General features: G+C 41.3%; 1 protein-coding gene and 1 long non-coding RNA gene across 4 annotated transcripts in view; one reads left to right on the top strand and one right to left on the bottom strand.

Annotated features, from left to right (window-relative positions):
* Positions 1–26,299, bottom strand: part of map3k1 (mitogen-activated protein kinase kinase kinase 1, E3 ubiquitin protein ligase) — a 72,120-nt gene that overhangs the window by 10,139 nt on the left and 35,682 nt on the right. For both annotated transcript variants that reach the window (XM_082156826.1, XM_082156827.1), the window contains exons 2-16: positions 22,617–22,767; positions 20,546–20,740; positions 19,330–19,524; positions 17,789–17,905; positions 17,561–17,709; positions 17,243–17,364; positions 15,750–15,831; positions 14,639–14,834; positions 13,161–13,397; positions 8,302–8,423; positions 7,665–7,756; positions 6,723–6,915; positions 4,498–5,755; positions 3,500–3,652; positions 3,069–3,231 (exon numbers count right to left, since the gene is read on the bottom strand). In XM_082156826.1, the coding sequence (XP_082012952.1) occupies positions 3,069–3,231; positions 3,500–3,652; positions 4,498–5,755; positions 6,723–6,915; positions 7,665–7,756; positions 8,302–8,423; positions 13,161–13,397; positions 14,639–14,834; positions 15,750–15,831; positions 17,243–17,364; positions 17,561–17,709; positions 17,789–17,905; positions 19,330–19,524; positions 20,546–20,740; positions 22,617–22,767 (3,425 nt within the window). The remainder of the gene's footprint in view (positions 1–3,068; positions 3,232–3,499; positions 3,653–4,497; positions 5,756–6,722; positions 6,916–7,664; positions 7,757–8,301; positions 8,424–13,160; positions 13,398–14,638; positions 14,835–15,749; positions 15,832–17,242; positions 17,365–17,560; positions 17,710–17,788; positions 17,906–19,329; positions 19,525–20,545; positions 20,741–22,616; positions 22,768–26,299) is intronic.
* LOC309488619 lies at positions 22,935–24,827 on the top strand. 2 transcript variants are annotated; one of them, XR_014202211.1, is made up of 3 exons: positions 22,935–22,968; positions 23,924–24,586; positions 24,715–24,827. It is a non-coding gene; the product is annotated as an uncharacterized lncRNA (long non-coding RNA). The 2 variants fall into 2 exon arrangements; XR_014202212.1 differs by having other exon boundaries at positions 23,924–24,556.

Here is a 26,299-nt window from a genome sequence, read left to right on the forward strand (position 1 = left end):
TGATTTGAATCCTATCTCACAGGTAGGTCTTTCAGGGTTGCCTGGAGAGTTGAAATATCCAAAGCACATCAGCTGATCACAGGGGTTCCTCAGGGTTCAGTGCTAAGACCCCTCATCTTCTCAATTTACACCACTTCACTGGGACCCATCATACAGGCACATGGTTTAGCTTACCATTGCTATGCTGATGACACAGAGCTCTTCCCTCTCATTTCAACCAGATGATCCCACAGTAGCTGCACAAATCAAGCTGTCTGGCGGACATCTCGGCATGGATGAAGGAACATCACCTGCAGCTCAACCTGGCAAAGACCGAGCTTCTCGTCCTCCCTGCCAATCCATCTCTACAGCACGACTTCACAATCCAGCTAGATTCATCCTCAATCACCCCATCAAGGCCAGTTAGAAATATTGGAGTAATCTTTGATGACCAGCTGACCTTCACAGACCACATTACAAAGACAGCTCGATCATGCAGGTTTGCACTGCATAACATCAGGAAGATCAGGCCTTTCCTAACTGAGCATGCAACACAACTTCTCATCCAGGCCCTGGTAATTACTAGGCTTGATTACTGCAATGCTCCTCTGACTGGACTTCCATCATGTGCAATTAAACCCCTATAAATGATTCAGAATGATGCAGCTCGTCTCGTCTTCAACAAGCCCAAAAGGGCCCACGTTACTCCTCTGTTCATCTCTCTGCACTGGCTACCACTCGCTGCTTGCATCAAGATCAAGGCATTGACGCTTGCTTACAGATCTATCACAGGCTCAGCTCCCTCCTACTTTTACTCGCTTCTGCGAGTCTGCATCCCTACCAGAAGCCTACGATCGGTCAATGAGCTACGTCTCGTGGTTCCATCACAGAGAGCCACAAAATCACTCTCCAGAACATTCTCATTCACAGGTCCTTGCTGGTGGAATGATCTCCCTCATCCGGAATGCAGAATCCCTGACAACATTCAAAAGACAGCTGAACTTATCTCGTCCATGAGCACTTAACCTCTTAAAAAAAAAATCTTTCCTTTTCCTCCCTTGTCTGGCTTATGCTACACTTAGCAACGCCTGAACTTTGTATTTTGAGCACTTGTTGCGTAGTTTTTGCCTCTTCATGATGACTCGCTTGCTTTAGTCCTCATTTGTAAGTAGCTTTGGACAAAGGTGTCTGCTAAATGACTAAATGTAAATGTACAGTGGACGAGGAAAAAAGTAATTTTGTAGACAAAGAAATTAAAATGGATCCTTTTACTAATGTGTATTGATCCTCAGAAAGAATACCTGGCAAACTAAGGACCGCTGAAAGAGAGGTGAGATGGTTTGATGTCACTTCAGAAAGAGGGATTACTTGAGTTTCGCTTACAACTGGAATTTTAAGGTAGTTTGAGTTTGGCATATTAATTATTAGGCTATTAATAATAAGTCTTAGCTAGGGTTGCCAATGTGGCATATATAATACAGAATCGTCCCATTAAGCAGTGATTCATTTAGAAGCATGAATACAAGCATTTGATGTTTAAGACATCAAAGTAGCTTTCCATATTAAACTCAGTTTGTCCCATATATGCTGTAATGTAGTCTAGCGTACACACAGGCAAATGCTGTATTATTTTGGGCAAGTTCTGAGTCTTTGGGCTGGAAATTTTTCTGGGACCTGGCAACCCTGGTGAGATCCCAATTAGAGGCTGACATTTTTTCGGGAATCCCACGGGTCACGGGATTCCCGTGGGATTCCTGCAGGATGGGAGTCATCTTTGCTATTAATCACGGGATTTGGACGGTACAGGATAAATGGTTAACGGGAGCAGACGGGAGCGGGAATTTTGTAGTTTCCTTTTAATACGCCTACAATGTAACGCAATTAAAAAAATAACTACACGACCCAGCAGTCCCAGAAGCCATCAGTGCTTTTTGTCACGGCTTCCCGCCGGAATTCAAAGAGCAGTGATGGAGGGAGTTTTCCACTTTTCCACTACACAGTACCAGCTCGCCAGCTCGGCTCGACTCGCCTTTGTTTGGTTTTCCACTGTGTAAAAGTTGTACCTGTACCCGCTTCCAGGTACTTTTTTTCGTACCACCTCCGGCGAGGTTCTGAGCGAGCTGAGGCGATACTAAAATGTGACGTGAAAGCACGACAGACTGCTGATTGGTCAGAGAGAATTGTCACTATTCACTGCGTCATCATTGCAGTGTTGCGGGAAGACTGATAGAGGAGAGGCGTTCTACCCTCAATCCAGAAATGTAGATGCACTTTTGTTCCTACACAGCAACATATAACTAAGATGGACTCATTATGCAAGAGCATAATTGATGAAAATCGTTAACATGTAATAAAAAAAAAACTATAAATGTATTGTTTACTCAACAATAAATGAGTAAAATGCAGCTTTATGTGCTGTTTGGGTTTATGAAACTATTGTAGACATGGTGTGAACTATGTACTGTTTTTCTTTTATTGGCTGTCTTCCATTTTCTGGAGAAAATCTAGAAACAGGGGCTCAGGAGCTGGTCTAAAACAGGATGGAGAGCAGATTAAATCAAATTCTATGTATTAACTAAACACTAATTGAAGAAAAAAATATATGGGAGCGGTATAGGAGCGGGAGTCAGTTTAAACAGGAGCGGGATGGGAGTGGGAGTCTATTTACCAGGAGCGGGATGGGATGGGATTATTTTTTTTATTTTGGTCTGGGAGTGGGAGTCAATTTACCAGGAGCGGGATGGGATGGGATTATTTTTTTAATTTTGGTCTGGGAGTGGGACGGGACAAGATTTCTTTCTATGGGAGTGGGACGGGACAGGAGTGAAAATCCACTCCCGTGTCATCCTCTAATCCCAATACGACCACTACATTTAAGGAGCAGTTACATTTACTTTTGTTCAGCAAATTTTCATGGCCAAAATCCAGCCATTTCAACATTCCACGCCAATGGGAATTTTGCGCAAGAGCAGATTTCGCAGCAGGTTCAAGTTTGACCAATCTTGACCAACAAAAAACTGCTTGGTTTGAAAGTAATACTGGACCAGTTGACCACACCTTCACTCTTTGCAAGTTTGTGGACAACCCACCTGCCATCCACTCCACAAAAAGGTTGTAGTTGTTCTTCTCACAAGTTGCCCCAAGCATTCGGATGATGTTTGGGTGGTTAAGAAGACCCATCATGCGAATTTCCTCTCGCAGTGCCTCCACCACCTCCTCCTGCTCTGAGGAGGTGTTCCTCACATACGTCACCTGATGAATAAAATCACAATCAAGCATCGTGTCTGTATGCATTCTGTAATAGCTGCCAAAAACAAAACATATTCAGCCCCCACGTGTCCATATTTAGTGCTTTTGTATACCCCAGGGGTGCCCAACCTTGAGTAAGTGACCCGTCAACATAATTTCGCAGCATTATCGGATAGGTTTCATAACTTTGCGTTTACAACAATCCAAACACACAAATCCCCCATAAAGTGTTAGGCAAAAGTATCGGGTGGTGTGTTACAGATATTCTCACCTGTTTGACAGCCATCAGAGTACCAGTGTCCACATCCTGAGCCTGGTAACATGACGAAAAGGCACCCAGGCCAATTTGTTGCCCTTTTAGCCATTCCTTGCCCTCCCTGTATGGCTGCTTTGCTTTGGTATGACCAGGCAGAGTCTCTGGTGTCTGACCATGAGAAGGAAAAAAGGTAGGGAGAAATGAAGCCAAACAAACTTTTTGATCTTAAAATTGTACATGAGCAGTGCTTGCGTAAGGCAGAATGATTAAAAAGTCAAGGTTTAAAACCTAGATGTTATTGGTGTCAAATCTCTTTCTACATTCTCAGAAAACCTTCAGAGGTACAACAGCTTGTAACTGGGGCAGTGCCCTTAATGGGACATCTTTGTACCTTATTTCCAGCATACCTAACCTTATTATACTGTATTTCATGGTGGAACCTTAATAGTACATATTACTACACTAAGGCCCTGTTCACTTCTGGTATTAAGATGTGTTTGGTCGATCGAATCACAAGTGGACGACGCTATATACAGGTGTAAACGGGGTCTAAAACCTTTTGAGCTTTTCCACTTTTGACCACTTCCAGAGGTAGTCGAAAACGCTTTAGATCGGATTGCTTTCGTAGCGTAAACACTCATGTGGTCGATCGAATGTGTTCAAACATCCACAAAAGACTGCATGCTACTTGTTTTGCTACTGACCTGATGCGTAAACATTATAGGAAGCGCACTAGCCAGACAGGATTTAAACTTTGTCGGCTGAAGATCCAAGTTTGGTTTTGAAGATGAAAAACAAACCAAGCACCATGTTCTCTCGACCAAAACGGATCTTAATACCAGATCTAAACAGGGCCTTATCTACTAATATGCACCCTTTTTGGGGTAAATAAGGTACCAAGTTGTCCTTTTAAGGGTACTTCCCCAGTGACAAGCTGTTATTTCTGACAGTGTACAGGAGTCGCCTTTATTTTTGAGCAGAGTTTACTATGATGTTAATAGCCATGCACTTACATCCACCTGAATAATGATCACGTCCTCTCCTTTCTCCACCTGTAACTGCGGGATGATAGGCAGGGCATCTTGAGACTCGGACATTGCCATGACCACAGCCAGCGCCTCCTCTTCCTCAGCCTCCATCTTCTCCTTGCACTTCTGGTTCTTGGTCATGTCCTCGCTGTAGGTGTCGTCATTGGTGTTGGCCTGCTCCGGTGACAGCACTGCCACTTCGGACTGGAAAGTGACGGTGCTGTCTGCTGCAGGTATGGAGGCCTCCAACAGGTCCTCCATGCTGGAGCTGAGATCAGCTGAAGCGTCTATGCCAGGGAATTTCTCCTCGACTGGTGTGAAGACCGTGTCCTCGCTGGGGATGAGAGCAGAACCGCCACTGCAGCACACCTCGTCTCTGGACCTGGCCTCCTGAAGGTCCAGTTTCATGTTGCTCTTTGTCCCTGGGCTTAAAGCTTTAGCTCCATCAGATGGAGAGGGTCGAGAGGGTCTGGGCCAGTGGATGTGACTCGAGGGAAGCGGTCGAGCTTGGGTGAACACCGGGGAGGGCAGCTTCTCCGGCTCCTTCCCACTACAGGCACCTCCACTTAATCCCTTCTGCACTGGCAACTTGCGCTGGGAACTCAGTGAGGACTGGGGGAGTTTGTTGGGAATAAAACTCTGTGGAAGGCCTTTGTGGTTTTCTGGAGGGAAGGCTGTGGCGTTGGCCATGGACAGAGAAGGAAGGCTCGGGGGTTGACTGGATGAGGGGGAGTTCAAACATTGACTAGGTCTGTTTCGGGCCTGAATAGGGGGCTTTGGAAACTCAGCAGGGCTTGTGACGATGTTTGAGAGTCTCTCTGTTATATCATCTACAGGAGTTGAACTGGCTTGACCTGAAAGCGGCACCTTGGCGGTCGGCTGCTGTAGACCATGGGTGGGCGAGTTCCTTTCTGTCGTACACGGGGAGTTATGGGGGGCGGTGGGCTCGATGAAGGCATTGGAGAGCGAACTGTGACCGGTCTGTAGGTCGTCCACTCCCAGATGGATGGCTTCCAAGATGTCCATCTCCTCAGCGATGGCTAGAAGACGCCTGCGCATGCGGGCGTAGTGAGTGGAACTGGTGACGCTGAGCATGTCCAGAAGCTTGACAAAGACATGAGGCACACGAGCTACCATACGGGCAGCGCTCAGGAAGACACGACGAGAAAGCTTACCCACCATGGAGTGAGAGTTATCGATGGACTGCAGCGCAAAACTTAGAAGAGGCAGCAGCTTCTGGTACCTACAAAGGCAAAATAATGGAGTTAAAACCCATGCCACTACAGGAAAGCACTTTCCACAAAAAGGCTGCTAACTGGTTTTCCTTTACTTTTAAAATCGGTTTCGATTATCAAGAACTGAATGAATATTGAGCGATGCTTTGCTTGCAACCCTGGTACAACTGAGGTCTGAGATGCAGTCAACAGTAAAGGCCCGGGTATACTTCGTTTTCCACATTGCGCTCCGTCTCGCACACAGTTGAGCATGCTAGCTTTTCAAAGTACACTCCATTGGCCATGAGCACGGAAAGACACGTTCGGCGGATGCATACTCTCCAGACGACTTTGCTTTCAAGAGCTCAAGTCACTTGCACATGTGCGCGCCGAAGTATACTTTGGGCGTTACTGTGTCTGCAAAGGTGTGACCCAAATGGGCCATACAATTAGTGAGACAATGTCATCTGTTACCAGATATAAAGGTCTGGTTGCACAGACAGAACCTTTGGCTAAGACTTTTAAGAAGGATGAGACATGAAATAATCAACTGCTGTGTTACACTACCACTCTCAATAAATTCTTCTTCCCAGAAGCATTTTGCTCAAGACAAGAGTAGAAAAATAAATAAAATTAAATACATTAAATTTGGCTGATCAGCTGTTGGGTGGCTCGCCCCCAAAAAAGTAAACATAGTGACGGGTAACACAGATGTCCCAATTCGATTTGATTTTGACCTCGATTCAGTTTGTTTAGATTCTGATTCATTAGAGTTATAATGTCCATTCTGCTAGAATATGAAAGATATTATCCTAGGTTAAATCTACAATCCCGGTACTTGTTTTTAACTGTATAATTTTAAAATCGTATCACTAGAAAATGATGATATACAAACATGCCCTAAAATAGTTTCCAGGGTTGCAAAAATGGCAAACTTTTATAAGGGTTCATAAACGGGGAACAGAAGCTCAGCGAGATTAGCATGTATTTCTGTACCTCTCCACAAGGTTTTGGGCCTGGTTGCAGTCTCCACCTGACACAATATGAGGGTAGAATTCAGCAGGAAACTCCAGTAAGAGCCTGTCGATCAGACACAGACGACCCAGCAGTGCTTGCCAGTTATTGGCCTCCGTTTTGGAGCCCAAGATACAGTTCAGGACATAGTCAACTCCACCGATACCAATAGAGCCTAATGGAAAATCAGAGATGAACATGTTTCCATTGAAAAGCAAAAAAAAAAAAAAAAAAAGGGTGAGTTTATCAGTCAATAATGTAAGCTTCTTATTCCTCACACAAAGCTAAAGTAAAAGTGCATCCAAATTCTCGTATTTATGGTCTATTCTATGCGGTTTTGTAATATAAAGTGTGAGTAGGGTGTTCACACTGAATATGTCAAAACGTAACAAATAAAAAAGTAGTGTAGAATGTTTGACATTTCTTGCACTCTGTCACAACTTTCCTTTTACAGCGTATGGAGAGAGGCTATCAGACTCCAGTGATGGTTGACAACATAACCTTTTAAACCTTATACACTAGACCAGGGGTGCAAAACACAGCCCTGCAGCCTTTAGCTTCAACCCTTATCAAGCACTTCAGGCTTATCTGAAAACTACAGGTATGTGTGTTGGAGCAGGGTTGGGTTTTGCACCCCTGCACTAGACAGTTGAGTACATAGTGTATAGTACATAGTGCATAGTGTGTCTTCTGGGACACAACATAAATAACTTCAAACAACATGGAATATCGTTAATAAAGTCAAATGGACTACTTTTATGATGCTTTTCTTGCAGATTGCCAGCCACAAAAACTAAATTTGCCTTTCTGGGTGCACTATCAATTAAAATAATAAGAAATAGGAAGCTGTTCACGGAATATTAACCACCAACCAACTTCAGGATATTTCATTATTACACAGATTTGCTGATTACAAATTTGTACCTGCTTTGAGGATTTCTCTGCCCACAGCGAGTTCCCCCATTTGACCTTTGCACAGCTCCAGTAGCGTGGACACGGACAGCTGACTGGTGCGACTATGAGCACAACAAGACAAACACGTACACTTAGCAAACCTACTTCAAAAGAGCATTTCAAGTCAACAGGACTCAAAAGGGATACTAAACACGTGATTATACATCAAGAATTGATTGGATGGGGAAAAGAGGACGTCAGTGAAAAGCTTTCAGTTACTAGATTCTGATGAAAAATTGTTTACTTTAAAATAACATGCACCAATGAATCATTCACAGTAAGAGCAGGGAGTCGTGGTGGAGTAACAGTAACATTTGATTTCATACTGACAACTCTTTGAAACAAAATGACAATATCATCAGCAATAATTTGTCTGTGCCTACAGCACCCGTCCACTAGGTGGCGATAGCCTGTTAACTTCACGACAGCCTAGAAATGATTTGATGTATACCAGATCTTCTGATTGTGATCATTCCCCTTTTGGCTAGCTTTAAATAATGGAGGAATCCTGGATCAGGTCAATTACACCCAGGCAACTCATTTATCCACTACGCATGACGACTAGGACGGTAGGACCCAATCAGAGGTGCTCTTCAGCGAGTGGTACCTGTTAGCGTCTGCACACTTGACCAGTATGGTTTCCACCACGGGCCGCAGCAGCTGCTGTAGGCGAGTCCGCTCTGACACAGAGTGACAGGGGGTGTAGACAAGCATCGCTCGCAGGGTTTTCTGAAACACAGCGCAAAGATCAACTGTTAATACAGATCACAAACGATGTTGCCAAATTCAGGACTGTGGCTTGTGTTGTGGATTCTCTAGTCCTGTGTTGAGCACAAGACAGTGTGGTTCAGGACACTCAGGGATGCACGATTCATTTAAATATTTACCCCCGGGTTCAGAGTCAAGGCTTAAGTCTAGACCTGGACTAAAATGCATGTTTGAGCTGTTTTAACTGAAAGCATATCTTAAAATATGTCAGTGCCATTGTTTTGTCTCAAGATTCACACCAGTAATGTTTTTTTCTTAAATGTCCTAAATGAACTAAGACCTAATCCTGGCTTAATCTAAACCCTGTCTGTGAAACCTGGCCTGAAAGTGCGTGTTGTCACCAAAGAAAAGCTTTAAGACCATTCCTCAAATAAAAGCATGATTGTTTAACATTTAAAAATGAAGAAATTAAGACGGCAATAAATATTAATATTGGAAATTTAGTTGTACTATAAAATAATTGTTTTATTTATCTTAAATATTCGTTTTTTTTACTTTACAGTGAAATTATAATAGTACTATTTTTATTTTGTTTAATATACTTAGGTGATGATAATAATAATAATAAAATAAGGAATGTAAGAACTACATTTAGTAATAGTAACTAACAAAAATAATTAATTTTAAAATATATATTTTATTTATTTTTTATAGCGCTTTTCACAATACAGATCGTATCAAAGCAGCTTCACAGTATTAAATTAAAATAATACAACAAAATTTGTTTCAAGAGGAATTTATTGATTGATAAAATTAAATAAAATATCCCCAAAAAATAATATTATTCATATATTATTATTGCCATACTGACATACAATTACAACATTTTTGGTCAAATTGTGCTACAAACAAGCAAAGCAAAAAGAGATTATATTATTTTAAAACAACAACATCAAAAAATAAATTTTCAATCAGAATCACAATTTTTATCATAAATATCACAAAATAAGGCATCCCAACACTGGGCATCATGTGATGGCCAAATATAGTACCTGTCCAATACTGTCCAAAAGTAAAAATGCTAACATTTAAATGTGGATTCACTTATTCTTATTTGTTTGTTTGTTTGTGTGTGTGTTGCGTTTAAAAGTGTCTTGAATTTGAACATGTCCATGTTGGCATCTGCCGAACACAGCCAGCGTCTACACAGTGACCGAGTTTGATTGGCTCTGACGTCAACAACAAAAGAAACAAGACGCCTTTTCTCCTCCATTTTAAAAGTTGATACGCATTTTTATTTTAAAAGCCTTTATACACAAACACAAGTATGTGATTAGTTGCAGTTCATTAATTATTTGCATTACCAGCGTATTCTCCCTGAGGTCTGAACAGTCCTGTGATCGGCTTGACTACAGTACATTAACAGTGCTACACTGTGTGTGTGTGTGTGTGTGTGTGTGTGTGTGTGTGTGTGTGTGTGTGTGAGAAAGAGTTCACCCTGACCCTGACTCCCAGAGAGAGCTGGGAAGTGGTGACTGATAGCACAGTGCACTGGAGCGCGGCCCAGCATTGATTAACACAGCATACACACCCCTCCCGAGCACAAACACACATTCACCCGCCTACACACACACACTAAAAGGATCAAATAATGCTCCTCTGCATGCAAAAAATAACTCCACGTCAAGTATAAATAGTGAAACGTTATGACATTTGAACTCGCCACATTTAGTTCACAAGCAGACTCCAGATCAGCCAAAGCGCTACACAACTGCAGTGCTTACAGAGCAGTCTAACACAAGGTAACGTCCTGAAAGCTTTTGTCTGTAGTATTTTTAGCTCATAGAGACAGCCCTCTTTTCTGGTGCGTGTTCGAAGAATATAGGAAAACTGCTGGAAAACCCCGAACGGACAAAACGCTTGTTGTTTTCATAAAGGCGGCTCACTGGAGCACAGAGCCTGAGGGAAAGACACCAAGTCCAAGCAGCAAGAGCTATTGTTTTTTTTTTGTTGGTTTGTTTGTTGTTTTTAAGGAGGAAAAATAGGTTATGAAAGAAAGAAAAAATAAACCTTTCTTTCCCAGCTCCAGTCTGAGGATCCCTGCTGCTTCCAGACTTCCTGGTTTGAAGTGAACTTTAAAACTAGCCAGCGTGGTGTGTTGCACTTTAGCACTCTGGCCCGGTTCAGATAACCTCAGATCAAAGTTGACAAGAGGAAAAGAAATATCTAGACATTGTATTCAATGATGAGGTTTTTGCACACCAGCCAATGGCAAGTAAAACGCATTAAGGGCCATGAAACGGTATTTTACGCCATTTCTGTTTTATTTCTTGGGATTTTTGACAGTTTTACTGCGAGAACAGTCTATAGGTGAAGGGCTGGGAGATATTACTGGTATTATTGCATTTTTCTGGTGTTATTGCATCACTTTGCTTGCAATTTAAAATTAGGGAATGAGTATTTGTGCAAGTGCTATGTGAAAAGAGTCAATGTTTTCTATAGGCCTATGTCACGAAAAAATTGAAGACCGGAAGTACGTCTTTTAGTAGGGATACGGCTCTTTCGGTTAGCTTTTTACAATGGCGGAGTCCGATAGATACCGCTGGATCAAATCTCTCCGCAACCTGCCTGAAGTCACATATGACGATGTGGTTCGGATGGTAAATGAAAACTCTTAAGTGGAAACGTCACAACTGAGGAAAGGGTACAAGTTCGGGTGTAGCCTGCCATTGTTGTTATAGCTCTAGCCGTTCGCCAGTAAGGTAAATGTTTCTATGGTAACAGCGAGTTGGACCAATCAGCAGACGTTGCTGCTACGCTTAGGATTGTGGGTAGTGTAGTTTTTTTTCCATTAGATCGCGGATAAAACATGTTTTTCTTAAAACGAGGTTGATTTCATACGAACTTATAGCTTCTACAGGAGCAAAAACCCTTCGGCTGATAATCTAAATCCTTATCGAGAAATACTGTTGACCGGAAGTTCTGAATCCCTACTCCGCGTTCCGGAAGCAGGAAGTGTGACATAGGCCTATTTAAAGGAACACTAACTTATAATAATAATTCGTCACATAGCACTTTACCCAGCACTCAAAACACTCAATGGCAGCCAGAACACACACACACACCACACACCGGCTTACTGGTGGAGAGGAGACAGTGATGAAGCCAATCAGTGTGTATGGGGATGAGTAGGAGGAGCCATGATGATGGACAGAGACCAATGGGCAAACTTGGAATTTTTTGTGACCTGGGATTCTTCAAAGAACTTGATTTGTTGCGACAATCACACATCATCCACAATTTGGACGTACCCGTGGTATGATGGAGGACACTGAAACCAGCCAAAGTGATCACATCTTCCTCAATGTGGCTCAGTCACCCGTTCTAACCAGGTCATGTGAACATTCTCCTTTGTCCTGAGTTGTGGTGTTAATGAAGCTAAATGAAAAGAGCAAAGGCCACCAAGCCAAAACGATGAGCCAATCCTGGGGTTTAACCAGCCCTGATGACTGTAGGAGCTCTTGGTTCATGCAGGATTGTGCAACTTCCTTCTGCTGTGCCACAATCTCTCTCGTTCATGTGATCTTCACAGAAGCGTCACACGCTGTCAACACGACAAGTGAAGTGGTCACATGATAATAGCAGTGGGTCAGGCATGTGAAACAGTGGTCGAGTAAGCTCACATGTGACGGCACTTCACCATTCTGCATGGACATAATTAGGGCTGGAGTGTTCGAATAATAAAGACCTTTGCTTCACAGAAACATGGATGTAACCCAGTGGTTACCAAACTGAGGCGGCGTGACCTGGAGTTATAACACGTGTACAGTCAGCAGATCGTTATGCAAAAGATTACTCTTCAGGGTTATACAAGACCCCACTGCGGAATTATCCTGCTTATTGCCACTGGTAGACAGTGGCAGGTAAACAAAGCAGACGATGAATTTACTTTGAATGTCACAGCTGCCGAAACACTGTCTACACCAGACGCGAGCAGCGCAACAAAAACAGACAGAACTCATTATAATCAGTGATGCTGTCTACACTGGACGCGGCGCGACACAACACGACAAATCCCCGAGAGTAAACTCATGCCCCTCCGGTACTGCAGGAATATAGTACTGGACTTATAGTAATGCTTATTGCAACGCTCGCTTTGTCACGTCCAGTGAAGACAAGAGACGAGGCATGGCTCTCAGGTTCACCAGAGCAGCGGTGGGTAATGAAGAGAGACCACAGTGTGTTGTGTCTGGGCCTGAAAACATTAGATTCATCACGAACACAGAGAGAAGCCTGCAGAAGTTTAGTTCTGTGTCATTTACAATGTTTCAAATCCTATAGGATTGTGCAAGCAATGTTTTGTCTGAGCGTGTCTTTATGTGGGTTCATGTGGAAAGAGTTTGGGAACCACTGTTAACCTGTGCAGTCTGTTCGACTGAAGCAATTATTCATTGTCATGTTGTCATGTCATTGTCATGTCATTGTCATGTCACTTTACAATAAGGTTCATTAGTTAACATTAATGTATTAACTAACATGAACTAACTAAGATTAATAAATGCTGAAGAACTATTGTTCATTCTTAGTTCATGTTAACTAATGAACCTTATTGTAAAGTGTTACCGTCATGTCTAACAGATAATATACGACTGACAGTATTACTGAAGTGATGTTGTTCTGCGTGTTTATTCAGTGTGCTAACTCTATATGTTCAGATACTGTATCAGTGGCAAGCGTGAGTGTTATAAAGCCTCTCACCAGTGCTGCCACATAGACCTTGTAGACGGGGTCGGCGCAGACCATGGAGAGCACACTACAGCACGACTCCACCACCACCTCTCCGGTCACCGTGCCCAGCCCCGCCCCGGCCAATGAGTGCTCCCCGTTGGCCAGCAGGAGCGCCCCGCTCACGTCATGTGACAGCCGCCGGAGGGCCATCTCCCTGATGTTCCAGTTACGGGAAAAGAGACAGCCAACCAGCTCCAGACCAAACACCTGAGGGAGCGCGAGAACACACACAACAGACCGTCAGCGTCAGATAATATAACATTAGGAATCAGCAGGGTCACGTTTTTCACTGCAATTTTGAAAAATAAATAAAATAGAAACAATTGAAAGATTTCGTACATTGTTGCATCTTATTGTTACAAATTAAATGATAAAAGAAAAATGCTACCATGCAAAAGAACCACATTTAATTGAAATAGAAATGTTTGGTAACACTGTCATTCTTACGACTGCATTTAAATCTTTTTTTTTTTTTGCCATTGCATTACAGTAATGAGAATTTAGATGGAAAATATGTCAGTTTATGTGAGATTCCCTAAAATATAGTGAGTTTTGCCAATACTGGCAGCCAACAATTATTTTTATGATATTGATGCCCTATAATGCGCAAGAATGAGTCGATCACCCCTATTCTTATCCAAACTGCACTGGCTACCTGTAAAATTCAGAATTGATTTTAAAATTGTATTATCTGTTTATAAAGCCCGAACAAATTGGCCCCTCAGTACCTGACCGATCTACTTTGTCCGTACACTCCTTCTCGAACTCTGAGATCCAGTGATCACCGTCTACTCATTGTGCCCAGATCCAGACTTAAAAAACGAGGCGATTGCGCTTTTGCGACTGCAGGCCCAAAACATTGGAACAGTCTACCTCTCTACATTAGATTAACTCCCTCTGTTTCCACCTTCAAATCTTCTTTAAAGACTTATTTATTTTCTTTGGCTTTTAATACTCCTTGACTCAGATACGATTATTGCTTATTTATTGTTTTGTGTTACCTTATTGGTTGTTTTATTATTATTTTTTATTATTATTATTTTTCCCCTTCTGTTCTGTACAGCACTTTGGTCAGCCTTGGTTGTTTTTAAATGTGCTTTATAAATAAATATTGTATTGTATTGTATAATAAAATCTATTCTGTTCTGCACGTTTTTAAAGGCGTAGTCCAGCCAAAAACCCTGTCATAATTTTCCAACATTCTTCAAAATATCTTCTTTTGTGTTCCATAGAAGAAAGAAAGTCATACAGGTTTGGAACAACTTGAGGTTGAGTAAATGATGACAGGGTTTTTATTTCTGGGTGAACTACTGGGTCTTATATATTCTTATATATAGGTTACATATGTTCTTTTTGTTCATGAATGGTCACTTTAATGAGTTTGGTCTGAAGACCTGATGCAGGATCTTTTGTGTGTGTGTGTGTGTGTGTGTGTGTGTGTACGGCACCTTGATCCAGGGTTCGGCGAGCTCGGTGTAAGTCTGCGGGATGTGCTGCACTCCGTACTGTGGAAGAGAGAAGTCGCCCTCCTGCCCCGTTCTGGAGCTCTCGGCCTGAAGAGATGAAGACGAGGAGGAAGAAGCTGCGGTGGTTTGACTCTGGGAGTGGTTTGTTGTGCTTTCCACTGTAGATGAGGCTTCAAAACTACACACACAAACACAAAGGCACAGCTCTTTAAGGCAACATCCACTGTACACTACTGTTCAAAACAGTGTGATTTTTAACTAAACATTTATTAAGAAAGGATGCATAAAATTGATCAAAATTGACCGTTTCTATTTCAATTAAATTGAAAAATTCTATTTAAAAAAAAAAAAAAAATTAACGGCATAAAAAAAAGCAAGCAAAAAAAGCAACGCAACTTTTTTTTCTAACATTGATTATAATCATTAATGTTTCTTGAGCACCAAATCATATCAGAATGATTTCTGACTGACTCTAGAAGACAGTTTATACTAATGGCTGCCACTGTGTCTCATAACACGACACAACGCATGCATGTTTAATGTCTAATAGCTCAGAAAAACATCACAAAAGGCAACAAACCGAACCCGTGGTTTGTGTTCTCATAAGCTGAGATGGCAAGACCATAATGCACTGACTGTCTGAATGTGCCAACCTCTCAACAGTCATGCCATCTCACAGTCAGCCAAGACAAATGGAGGGGATTTACTTCATGAAATTAGAATAATTGCAGTTTCCTAAAGAAGAAACAGCAGGGTTTGGTTTCGGGCATCATTGTGTGTGGGACGAATCTCTGGATGATTTGCGGGAAGCTAGAAAACACCAAAAACCGACTAGCCGCTAGCATGTCAATCCCGGGCAGACACACACAAACATGGCTGGTGCCGGGCTGTCTCGCTCACCTAACCACCAGAGAGGAGTTCGACATCTGCCCACCCTGACCTCCACATGATCTCATATCAGTCTATGGGTCATGAACATATCCCTGATGTAGGGAACTTATTCTCATAAACATCTGTAACTGAAGCCTCTAGCTTCACTTTAAACATGAACGGCTGAATTCTCTAAGCTTCGATCACGCTTTTAAATCTTTACCTGTAAAAATCATGAGACTTCCACTTGGCTCTGCACAGAGGGCAGATTAACGTGTCCTGATTTCTCCGGCACTCCTCGGCCCCTGAAACACAAACAGGGCACAAGAGATGTTCACATAACTCATCATTACATGAAGGCTGTCAGGGGATATAGGGCTAGGATGCTCGTTCAACAAACAACTAGTCAGACTTCAAATCATCTCCTGCGAGGAATCCTCATGTTATTACATATAATCTGTCTTTTATAAGTATTATGACAGATTTGTGCAATATTGTGCCAATTTACTGCATTACCCAATTGGCTACATTTGGTAATTCAAATATCCCTAAGGGGGTGTCCATACATGACTTCTTTTTTAATTCCTTCAGCATTTTTATGCAACAATCTCTGGTTGTTGAGTTTTTGGCTGTTTTTGCACAAGGGGAGATCATTTAAAGAGCTCTGTAATAGAGACAATGAATGAACATTTAACATTTGCGAAACAACACTTAAAAGATCTTCCAAAGCCTTTATTCTTGACACTATCTTAATATTTACTGCCCTAGCAATATCCTTTGTTTACATGGAACCTAATAATCTGTTTGTAATCGGACTAGAAGCACAGTGGGAATAAAATAATATAAAAATAAAAACACATTATTACCACGTCAATCGGAATGAATCGGCCAAATCCGATTAAAATTTCATTCGGATTATAAGGGGTGATTTAAAGCTTTCCTAATCCGATCGAGAGCACATGTAAACACTTGATCTGATTGAAACTGGAAAGTACTGCTCATGTGTAAGGACGTAATGAGTGTCCCGTCATTCTACAATTCTCGTTCAACTCATCATCTGTGAAGTGAAGCACCATAACGTCCCATCAGTCCTTGTTTCGGACTCATCCACAGACTGATGTTTTAGCTGCGGGAAGGGCCGTTTTAAAGGGTTTGATTAATATAAGCAGCACGACACACCGGTTCATGTGCTCGTCGTCTCCTAATTAGAACCCGAAAGGATAAATGTTATGTCTGCTCTTTAAAACAAAGAATATCAGAATGGTTCGTATGCGCAAACATCGGAAACCTGAAGCTTGTGACGTATAAATGCGCACATCAACCCGACTGCTTTATTTAGTGTTCATGTAAAACATTACATTCGGATTCATTCCGATTGAAAAAAAGGTGTCCATGTAAACGTACTAGCTACTGTCTTTATTAGCAGACATAGATTTGGAGAAGATGCAATCAAATGTGTGCACCTTAATGCCTGGTTAATGTCTAGAGCATTAGTGTAGCTGAAAGAAATGGGCAGAGAAGGCTTAAACACGCTCACTCCGGACCAGGCCTGAAGCGTTCTGAGCTAATACTGTAAAAGTACGCATAGAAAGGCTCTCGAAGTCTCCCTCCTGTGATGTGGCCAGATTCAGAAGTCCATTCTAGTTCCTGTGACTACTCCAAATATCACAGTAGGTGATGTGGGATACGACCACTGATATTTCTCTTGGTACTTACATATGGACATGCAGTGATGGTGGAGCTTGTTTCGGCAGCCCTCTTCACACACCGTCAGACTCTCCTCATCCAGCATGTCCAGCAGACAGATGGGACACATCTGCTCCTCCTCATCCTTCATACTGCTCACAACAGTAGACACACAGGCTCAGTTTTAAGAGGTAGAAGATGATTGTTGCAATTAAAATGTTAAAATACAGTGACAGCCCTACACCATGAATGATAGGACCTCTTTAAAAAGAGCAAGTAAAACAAGATACACAGTCACAGTAACATCACACAGTTCAACAGGATAAGAGCCTCTCGAGCTCTACCGACCTGCTCTCGTTGCTGGATGGGGAGGCGCTGGAGGTGCATGACGTGTGTGAGTTGGACATGCGGGACACAAACTTCTGGATGGTGCTGCGTGAGGGAGCTTTGATGCGTGAGCTGCGCCGATTGTGGTACTTCTGAAACAAGCTCTCCACCTGAATGAAAGCAAAGCATGAGTGATTCTCTGAGCGTGAGGACAGGCCCAGAGCTCTGGCTGGATCACGGTCACCTCACCTCGAAGTTCTTGAGGGTCTTGCGCCACAGCAGGGGGTCTGACGGCTCCAGCTGGAAGACCCGGAGCATCACGAAGAGCACGTGGATGCAGAACGTCCCTCGTGCACAGCTACAGGTCTGATCACACACACAACACAAGGGGAATCATATTATGAGGAATAACTAAATATTAATGTAAGCAACATTAATATACTATATTAGGCAGTGAGGAAACAGAACCATATTTTAAAAAATCTTTAGGCTACCAATTTTCATAAATACCAGGGCTTCCCCCGACTAAAGATTTTTCTAGTCGACTAGTAGCCGTTCATGTTTATATTAATTTAATTTAATTACTTATTCCGCACTCAAGCGCACACATAAAGCTCGCCGCAAAGCATCGGCAAAAGTAATGATTATAAACGTGTTGGAAAAAATAGCAAGGAGACATTTTAATTGTTTATTAATAAACTAGTGTTTTCTGAGTCAGTGTCGCTGCAAAGATGAAGTTGACGATGCTGACTCTCATCTCCGCAGTAAAGTGGACACACCTTTAGAGAGAAATGCACCTTTCATGCGGATTACATAAGCAGAGAGTATTTGTAGACATTTCAAGCTTTCTATAGATATATTTCTCATGTCTGTGAGGCAAGTGGACACTGAGTTTCGGTTAATTTTTGTGCCGTGCTCGAAGTTCACCAATTATTTTACAAAAGCACCAAAAAAATAGTAAAAGTAGACCCTTTATGTTTCGAATAATGTATTGTATAATTCTTATCTGTATGACTGAAATTAGTATTTTAAGTTTTTTCCGCTGTTATCAGGAAAAAATGCAAGTGATTGCGCCGGCGCCTCCATGTCATGCAGTAAAGCACACTCTGCTTCAGCTCAAACTCTTGGATGCGCACCTAATAATAGTGCACGTTTATCTAGGATAATGATAGAGTTATGTAAAGTTGCTACTACTTTCATGTTTCAAATGATAAGCCATATTTGAGGTTGATGGATGATAGGCAAACGTTTGGATTTACTGCCCGACATACTGTAATTACCACAAGAACCCGCCGTTAACGATCTGTCTGTCACAGACTAATTCTTGATCTTGAAATGCACTTCGCCAATTCCTGTGGAGTTGTTTTCTGTGACTAACCGACTAATAAAATCTTGATCGACTAATATTTAATAAGCCCTTCAAAAAACCATAGATTGATTTACTGAAACCAACCATAGTAAAACGGCAGTTCAAACACGGTTTCCCCTGTGGTGTCCCAACACACTTCAGACTCCACGAACACGGTTGACAATCTCAGTTTTTTTCCCTTTACTGTACTGATGCATGACGACACTGAAATATGTATTTGTCTCAGGGAACCAATTTCCTACTAGCTGTTCTAGTTCTATTATGCGTTTCTTCTCACATAATGCAATAATTTTAACTTATCAATATCATACTTATTGATATGGCAATCGATGTGTCAGAGGCCTGGTAACCTTTAAGGGTTTTTCTTTGACTAGTGCATTGTTCAGGACTTATAAACGTTGGATATAGGGACATAGCATACCTGTGGACCAATGAACACCCGGAATTTGTTGTCCGGACTGTCTCCGCCAATCAAGAATGAGTTGGGTCCTATTTGCTGCAGCAGATAGAGGCGGGCTCTCATGACCTTGTTGACCCTGCGGTTGGTCTCCTCGGGACTATATGGGGAAAAGCCATCAGGGGAGGGAGCTCTGCGGGGGGGCGTCACCCTGCCGCTCTGTAAACACACATTCAGACCACATTTTTAAGACCACATAAATGGAAATGTCACAAACTCCCAGAAATATTGTAATTTTTACATTTAAATTTAATCCATAAAAATATCATTATCATTATTATTATTATTTATTTATTTCCAATGTCATGTCAGCAACAAGGCAATCTTTATGACAAGAACAAAGTGAATGAAAGTCATACAATTAACAAAAAGATGAATACAAGACAAAGATGATAAAATACGTTCAGGTGATACTTTTGTAAATGCATCAGTTAAACATATCTCTGAATAAAAACAGTGTCTATTTACATAAAAAAACAGCACAGTCCAGTAAAATATGTTTAACTGTCATTGGAGTTTGACCAAGCCATGATGGTGGTTCTTCACCTTTTAGTAGATAACCATTTGAGAATTTCTAATTACCTAAATGGCACCTAGTAAAAACAACTTGATCATACCTAGACTTGAAATGACTGAGGAAAGCCTCATACCAGGATTTATTTCATGTGACATATCTTTGGCATTCGTTCCATCCCATCTGCCACTTATGAATATAAGAGTCACTGGTCTAAGGTCAGAGGGTGCAATCTGACACTCTGAAATATTGAAAGTTCATGCCTCTTTTACGCATCATCCATGCATTGCTGTTAAATTTACCCGGTTGATGGAAAGAAGCATTCTAAAACGCGTTCTAAAAACGCATTCTAAAGTTCTAAAAACGCATTCTAAAAACGCATTCTAAAGTTCTAAAAACGCATTCTAAAGTTCTAAAAACGCATTCTAAAGTTCTAAAAACGCATTCTAAAAACGCATTCTAAAAATCTAAACAATTTGTAACAAGGTATCCAGAATTATTCACTATATTTCTAAGTGCTCACAATAATACAGTGCATGTTCATCTCCGGCACATTTATATCCATGATGACTTGTGTGTGAACTAGACTTGCAGAACCCAAAACACTCATCTATACAACAACAAAATTCATGCCAGCAGAAGACAATAGAAATGTGACAAACTCACAGGCACTGGGGAGCCTCTCCGCCTGCGCAGACCAGGAGAATCGGGCTTCCCAGCAGTCCTTGTGGAGGAGGAGGATGAGGATGAGGAGGGTCCAGGAGAAGGGCTGCGATGGCCTCTGCTGTGAGAGGAGGACGAGCTGTGCCCGTCGCTGCCCGCCTCAGTGCCGTCGGCTCGCAGAGGGATGGGCTTCACGACCTGACACACACACAAACACATCACACACTGCTTCCATCCCGCTTCCTGAGCTTCATTTGATCTTTGATTTTTGTCTTGTGGGGATGAGTCAACATTGGCCAATATGTGGACATTGAGATTATGCTTTGTATTACTAAAATTGATATTTCCAGTGAGAAAACGTTAGTTAAGGGTACGTCTACACGACAACGACGAACTAAAAATAGAAATGTTTTTCCTTCGCGTTTCTCACGTATAGACGACAACGTTCTCAAATCGATCTCAGTTCACACTGATCAGTGATCAGTGAATGTCACTTTGTAAAGAAACACTATTCGTCTATGAACATGTAATACATATGATGTTTTCACAAATTCATGTTTTCGTAGTTTAAATGGAGACTATAATGTTATCGCTTTCAAAAACTTGCACTTTGAAACCAGTTTTCAAAAGTTTGCGTTTTCAGGCCCCAAATGCCATTACTGTGTAAATGAACAGCTAAAACGGCCAAAAGGTTTTCAGTTTTTAGTTGAAAGCTGTAGTAGAAGCGGCCCCTGGAGCGTTCGAGCACACAGTGTGGAGTTCCTCAACAGGGTCAGCTGTAATAACGCTTGCGTAAGGACGGCCTGCGGCTCTCAGGAGGAGACCTGCAAAACTCCTCATTTCCCGTTCCTTACTCTAACCGGTTTTCTGCTATCTTTGGTAACAGGGCATCCGATCCAACGACTTAACCATTAACAGTAGTTAACAATAGTTAACTAGCCAATTAATCCAGGGAGTTAATTGTTAACTGTAGTAATGCAGAAATCAGTAATGTACTGAAGAATCAGTAATGATGCCTTATGAGTAAAACAGAAGAAAATGGTGACAATGTGTTCGGACTAGACATATATATATATGTCAATTAGTCTTACTTTACACCATTTAACCAAATTAGAAAAAAAATCTTCATAATTCAGAGCATTATAAAATTAACTTCAAGCTAAAACAAAACAATTAAAACTGGAATATAAAGCGAGTTTGAATTTAATAATTTTTTTGCCTTTTTTTATATGGTATTCCTCAAAATGAGCCCCATTATAAGCAAAGTATGTGAGGTCATGCATGTTAAAACTACCCTTATAATTACATAAATTCAATTAATAAAAAGAAATAAGATCTCAATAGTAATATTAGTAATATTATTAAAAATATCATATAGTAATATTTTATTTTATATATTATAATACTTAATATTATAAATTCATATTTAATATTTTAATATAACTATTATTACTATAATAAAACAGTAATATAGTAATATTAAAATAAGGTTTCATTTGTAAACATTAATCACATTAGCTAACAAAGATTAATTGTATAAAGAATTATTGTTTATTTGTTTAGTTCATGATAGTTTATAAAATTCAATTGTTCATGTTGTTCATAGCGCATTAACTAGTATTACAGACTTACACAAACTTTATTTAAAAAGTGTATTAGTGATGTTGAAATTAACATTAACTAAGATGAATAAAATGCTGTAGAAATACTGAAATGTAATAATGTAGTTAACTAATTAAATCTTTATAATTGTTACCAATATAAATTTCATTAACCCTTTGTCACACTATCGCATAAAAATACTAGTAATGAATAAAAAATAAACTGAATCTGACATGAGCATAACAGTAACAAACGTGTGCAAAACTAGATTTCACCGGTGGACTGCATGAACAACTAGTTGCCTGATCTTAAGGTCATAAGCAAGCCCTGTATAATTAGCCTGGTTACGGTTAATACTGGATATGTTCCTGTAACAGCTGAATGTAGAGCAGCACGGTGTTAAAGACGGCCCTGTTTTAGACGTGATGTGCAATACATATTTGGAGATGTGTAATAAGTGGTGTGTTCGCACCATCGGGCCTCTCCTGCTGCGCCGCTCCAGCCACTCGCTCTTCCAGGTGGGCATGCAGGTGGCCTTCAGCTTCTCCCGGATCAAGCGCTCCTCCGGCCGGTCCTCCATCTTCTGCAGCCCGCGCAGAGTCTCCTTGCTCTCCATGTCCCGGCTGCAGGGACACAACACACTAGCATCAGTCTCAGGGTCAATAAGCATGTGAACGTGTATTTCACCACATTATCCCTTTCCCACAGTTATTTCCCAGCAAGCAGCGCAGACACTATTGGGCGACCAATAAGAACTCATTTATGGCCAATGCCGAAACTGTCGAGAGATAAGACGATAAATGTGATATCACACTATATATTTAGTAGGGCTGTCAACGAATATTCTAAATTCGAATATATATTCGAATAGTTTTAAAAAACAGAAATTCGAACGTGAAAATAAATATTCGAATGTGAATTTAGAATATGGTAAAACACGTCCGCGGAAGCAGAGGCGCGGCTGTCTGCTTTGCGAGTGGGCGCGCGCGCTGCCTGAGGGACAGGTCACACGAGTCGCACTGTCTAGCACAGCGTCACTGCTGAAAGTTGACAGTGCACTAAAAGACAATGGAATAAATTGCAGTCAGTTTTTCCTTTTTTTAATACAAGCACCAATAATGTAAGTAGCCTTTTTCTTTTTTAATAGCACTTTATTTTTGATGAACCTCAGGGTAAAAGTTCTTTGTTGTCAAATTTCTCTGAATTGTGTGCCTCATTTTATTTAACGTTAAACAGAAAAGTTCCATGTTTACCACAGCACAGCTCGCTCGGAGCTTTCAATGTCGGTTCTATACTGTAAAACTTCAATTAATGTTAATAAATTTGTTTCAATCACTGAATGAAGCCTGCTATATTTGGGACAAGAGTCGCGACCTTAAATTGCTTGCACAAAACTCTTGATCAGCACTCAACATGTGCTTATTGTTGTTCATTTAAACCGTTATGCGCAGAGAGAGCGTGAGCGCGAGGGCGCGCGAGAGAGAGAGTGCCTGCGAGTGAGCGAGACTAAGGTCTGCGGTCTTGGCCATTAGTTTATTTACTTGGTTTTGTGTTGGTAATACATTGTCAAATATGTTTAAACTTAAATTAACTACCTATACAAGTAGTTATGTATGTCTCTTTGTATTAATTTGTCCTGTTATTGACGTAATGCAGGATGCGTAATGCGCATTGACAAAATGCGCAACCAGATGTTCGAATAGTTCGAATATTCGTGTGTTTTTTAGAGGGAATATTCGAACGTCATTTTTGAGCAATTTTGACAGCCCTAATATTTAGTTATTTAAAATCTATTTTGAAAAGTAAATTACACATGCAATTAAATGTATATATTTTTTGACATAATATATACTAAATTAGAAAAACTATTTGAAAATAAATAGAAATTGGCAAATTGCTCGGCTCACTTTTACACAGTTTATAAGCCATAACTGTTCAACAAAAGACTAATGAAGCTCCTGTGCATCTGCGCTGGCTGTCAAACTCAAGCTCTCAGAACTTCAAGACTCATCAGCTGATGCCATAAATAAATATGCTAATTATCGGCATAGAAAATGCATCTCTCTTGCAGTCGTAACAAAGCTCTCACAGAATCTGCACACTGTACATGTCACATAGCAAAAGAAATACTCACACACAAATGTGTTGTTTGTTTGCAGCCAAAGTGTGTGATGAGACGTAAAGACTGGTTACAACAAAATTAAAAAAGACAACAACACCAACAACGACGACGACAACACCACCACCACACTGGCTTCACTGGCTGTCTGCAGTATGTATTCATTTAGCACACGCTTTTATCCAAAGCCACTTACAAATGAGGAACAACACATGACATTCATCATATGCAGTCAGACATGCAAGCCACAAATAAACAACTCTTAAAATCAATCGGTCAGGAAAAACTCACAGGTCATTTGTGTGAACCAATCAAACTCACAGGTCACCTGCATGAACCAATCAAACTCACAGGTCACCTGTATGAACAATCAAACTCACAGGTCACCTGCATGAACCAAAGGTCACCTGTATGAACAATCAAACTCACAGGTCACCTGCATGAACCAAAGGTCACCTGTATGAACCAATCAAACTCACAGGTCACCTGTATGAACCAATCAAACTCACAGGTCACCTGCATGAACCAATCAAACTCACAGGTCACCTGTATGAACCAATCAAACTCACAGGTCACCTGCATGAACCAAAGGTCACCTGTATGAACAATCAAACTCACAGGTCACCTGCATGAACCAATCAAACTCACAGGTCACCTGTATGAACCAATCAAACTCACAGGTCACCTGTATGAACCAAATGTCACCTGTATGAACCAATCAAATCACTCACTGAACCATGAGTAGCAGTTTCCATCCAAAGTTGTGAATTTATCTTATGGGTAAAATTGGAATATCGCATAAAGCATTTGCGGATAAATATTGTTGCTGTAATCAGGCTCTTTCTTCCTCCATCATAAATGAGTGTGTCTCAGAGTGTCAGACGAAACACAACACACAACTGTCATGCTCTCTTGCGTTCGGATGCTGGTGTTCGGAAACGCAATCGTGTGAGACGCTTCTGGAGGGAATCAAACCAAATCATTCTGATCCGATGACAAATGTTGGTTTGGTCTTTCAGAAACGCCCGAGTCTGAGATGCTGTGATGTGATTGGTTCACCACGACAATCATTCTCCTTGATACAATATCATGCCACGATACGGTCATGGTTTAATTCGATTAGAGGGCCTTCGAATTATATCAATATTACGACATTATTTGCCTATTTTGACAAATGCAACCAAAATTTTAAATTTACTTGAACCCTCCTCAATCATGTGTCCCAATTGGAACATCCCAAAAAATATGCACTTTAGTTTAAATAATATACAAAAATACAGAGCATTCAACGGGCATTGCATGCATGAAAGTGTCAAAATAAATGTGCATCTTAAAGCTGCCGTCGGCAAAAAATGTTTGATCATATTCAGTGAAATTGACACTATAATCCGACAGAACAACATAAATAAGGTGGTTTTAGAAAAAAACCCGAGCTTCTAACTCCACCTGGAGCGTGTTATTTGTTTTGCAAAAATCCAGCGCTCCCGCTTCATCAGGTCCAATCAGTGCAGGGGGGTGTGAGATCTGACTGTCAATCACAGGTCGTGCACACGCCACAGATCCCCCCTCACTCGCGCACGTTAATATCACATGCACACGCCACGCCTGAAGTTCGCCTGGAGATTGCATGAAGCGTGATGGCGGAGAGAACATCTACTAACAAGCTTCCAATTCCTCGGTTATTGCTATCTATGGATAGATTAGCCAGGGCAGCCTACCTCCGAGTCCATGGTGTTGATAGATGCTGAAGAGACGGACGCGTTCACAGAAAATCAGGTACACACACGCACAGTGACGCACTGACGAGCACGACCTCGATGGGAGGGTGCTCGCTGGTAGTGGGGAGGGGCATGAGAGTTGTAAACATTCAAAATTTTGGCTAATCGACCCAATCTGCCAGACTTGCCGACGGCAGCTTTAAACATAATTGACACGTTGCATCGATACATAATATCATTAGTCAATTGCCAGATGCCTTGATCCATATGCATGAATCCTTACACCCCTTCTAAACGATTGCATGTTTGTGTAAAGCG

This window comes from Leuciscus leuciscus (genome assembly GCF_965113295.1).
Source record: "Leuciscus leuciscus genome assembly, chromosome: 24".
In the NCBI taxonomy this organism is placed as follows: domain Eukaryota; kingdom Metazoa; phylum Chordata; class Actinopteri; order Cypriniformes; family Leuciscidae; genus Leuciscus; species Leuciscus leuciscus.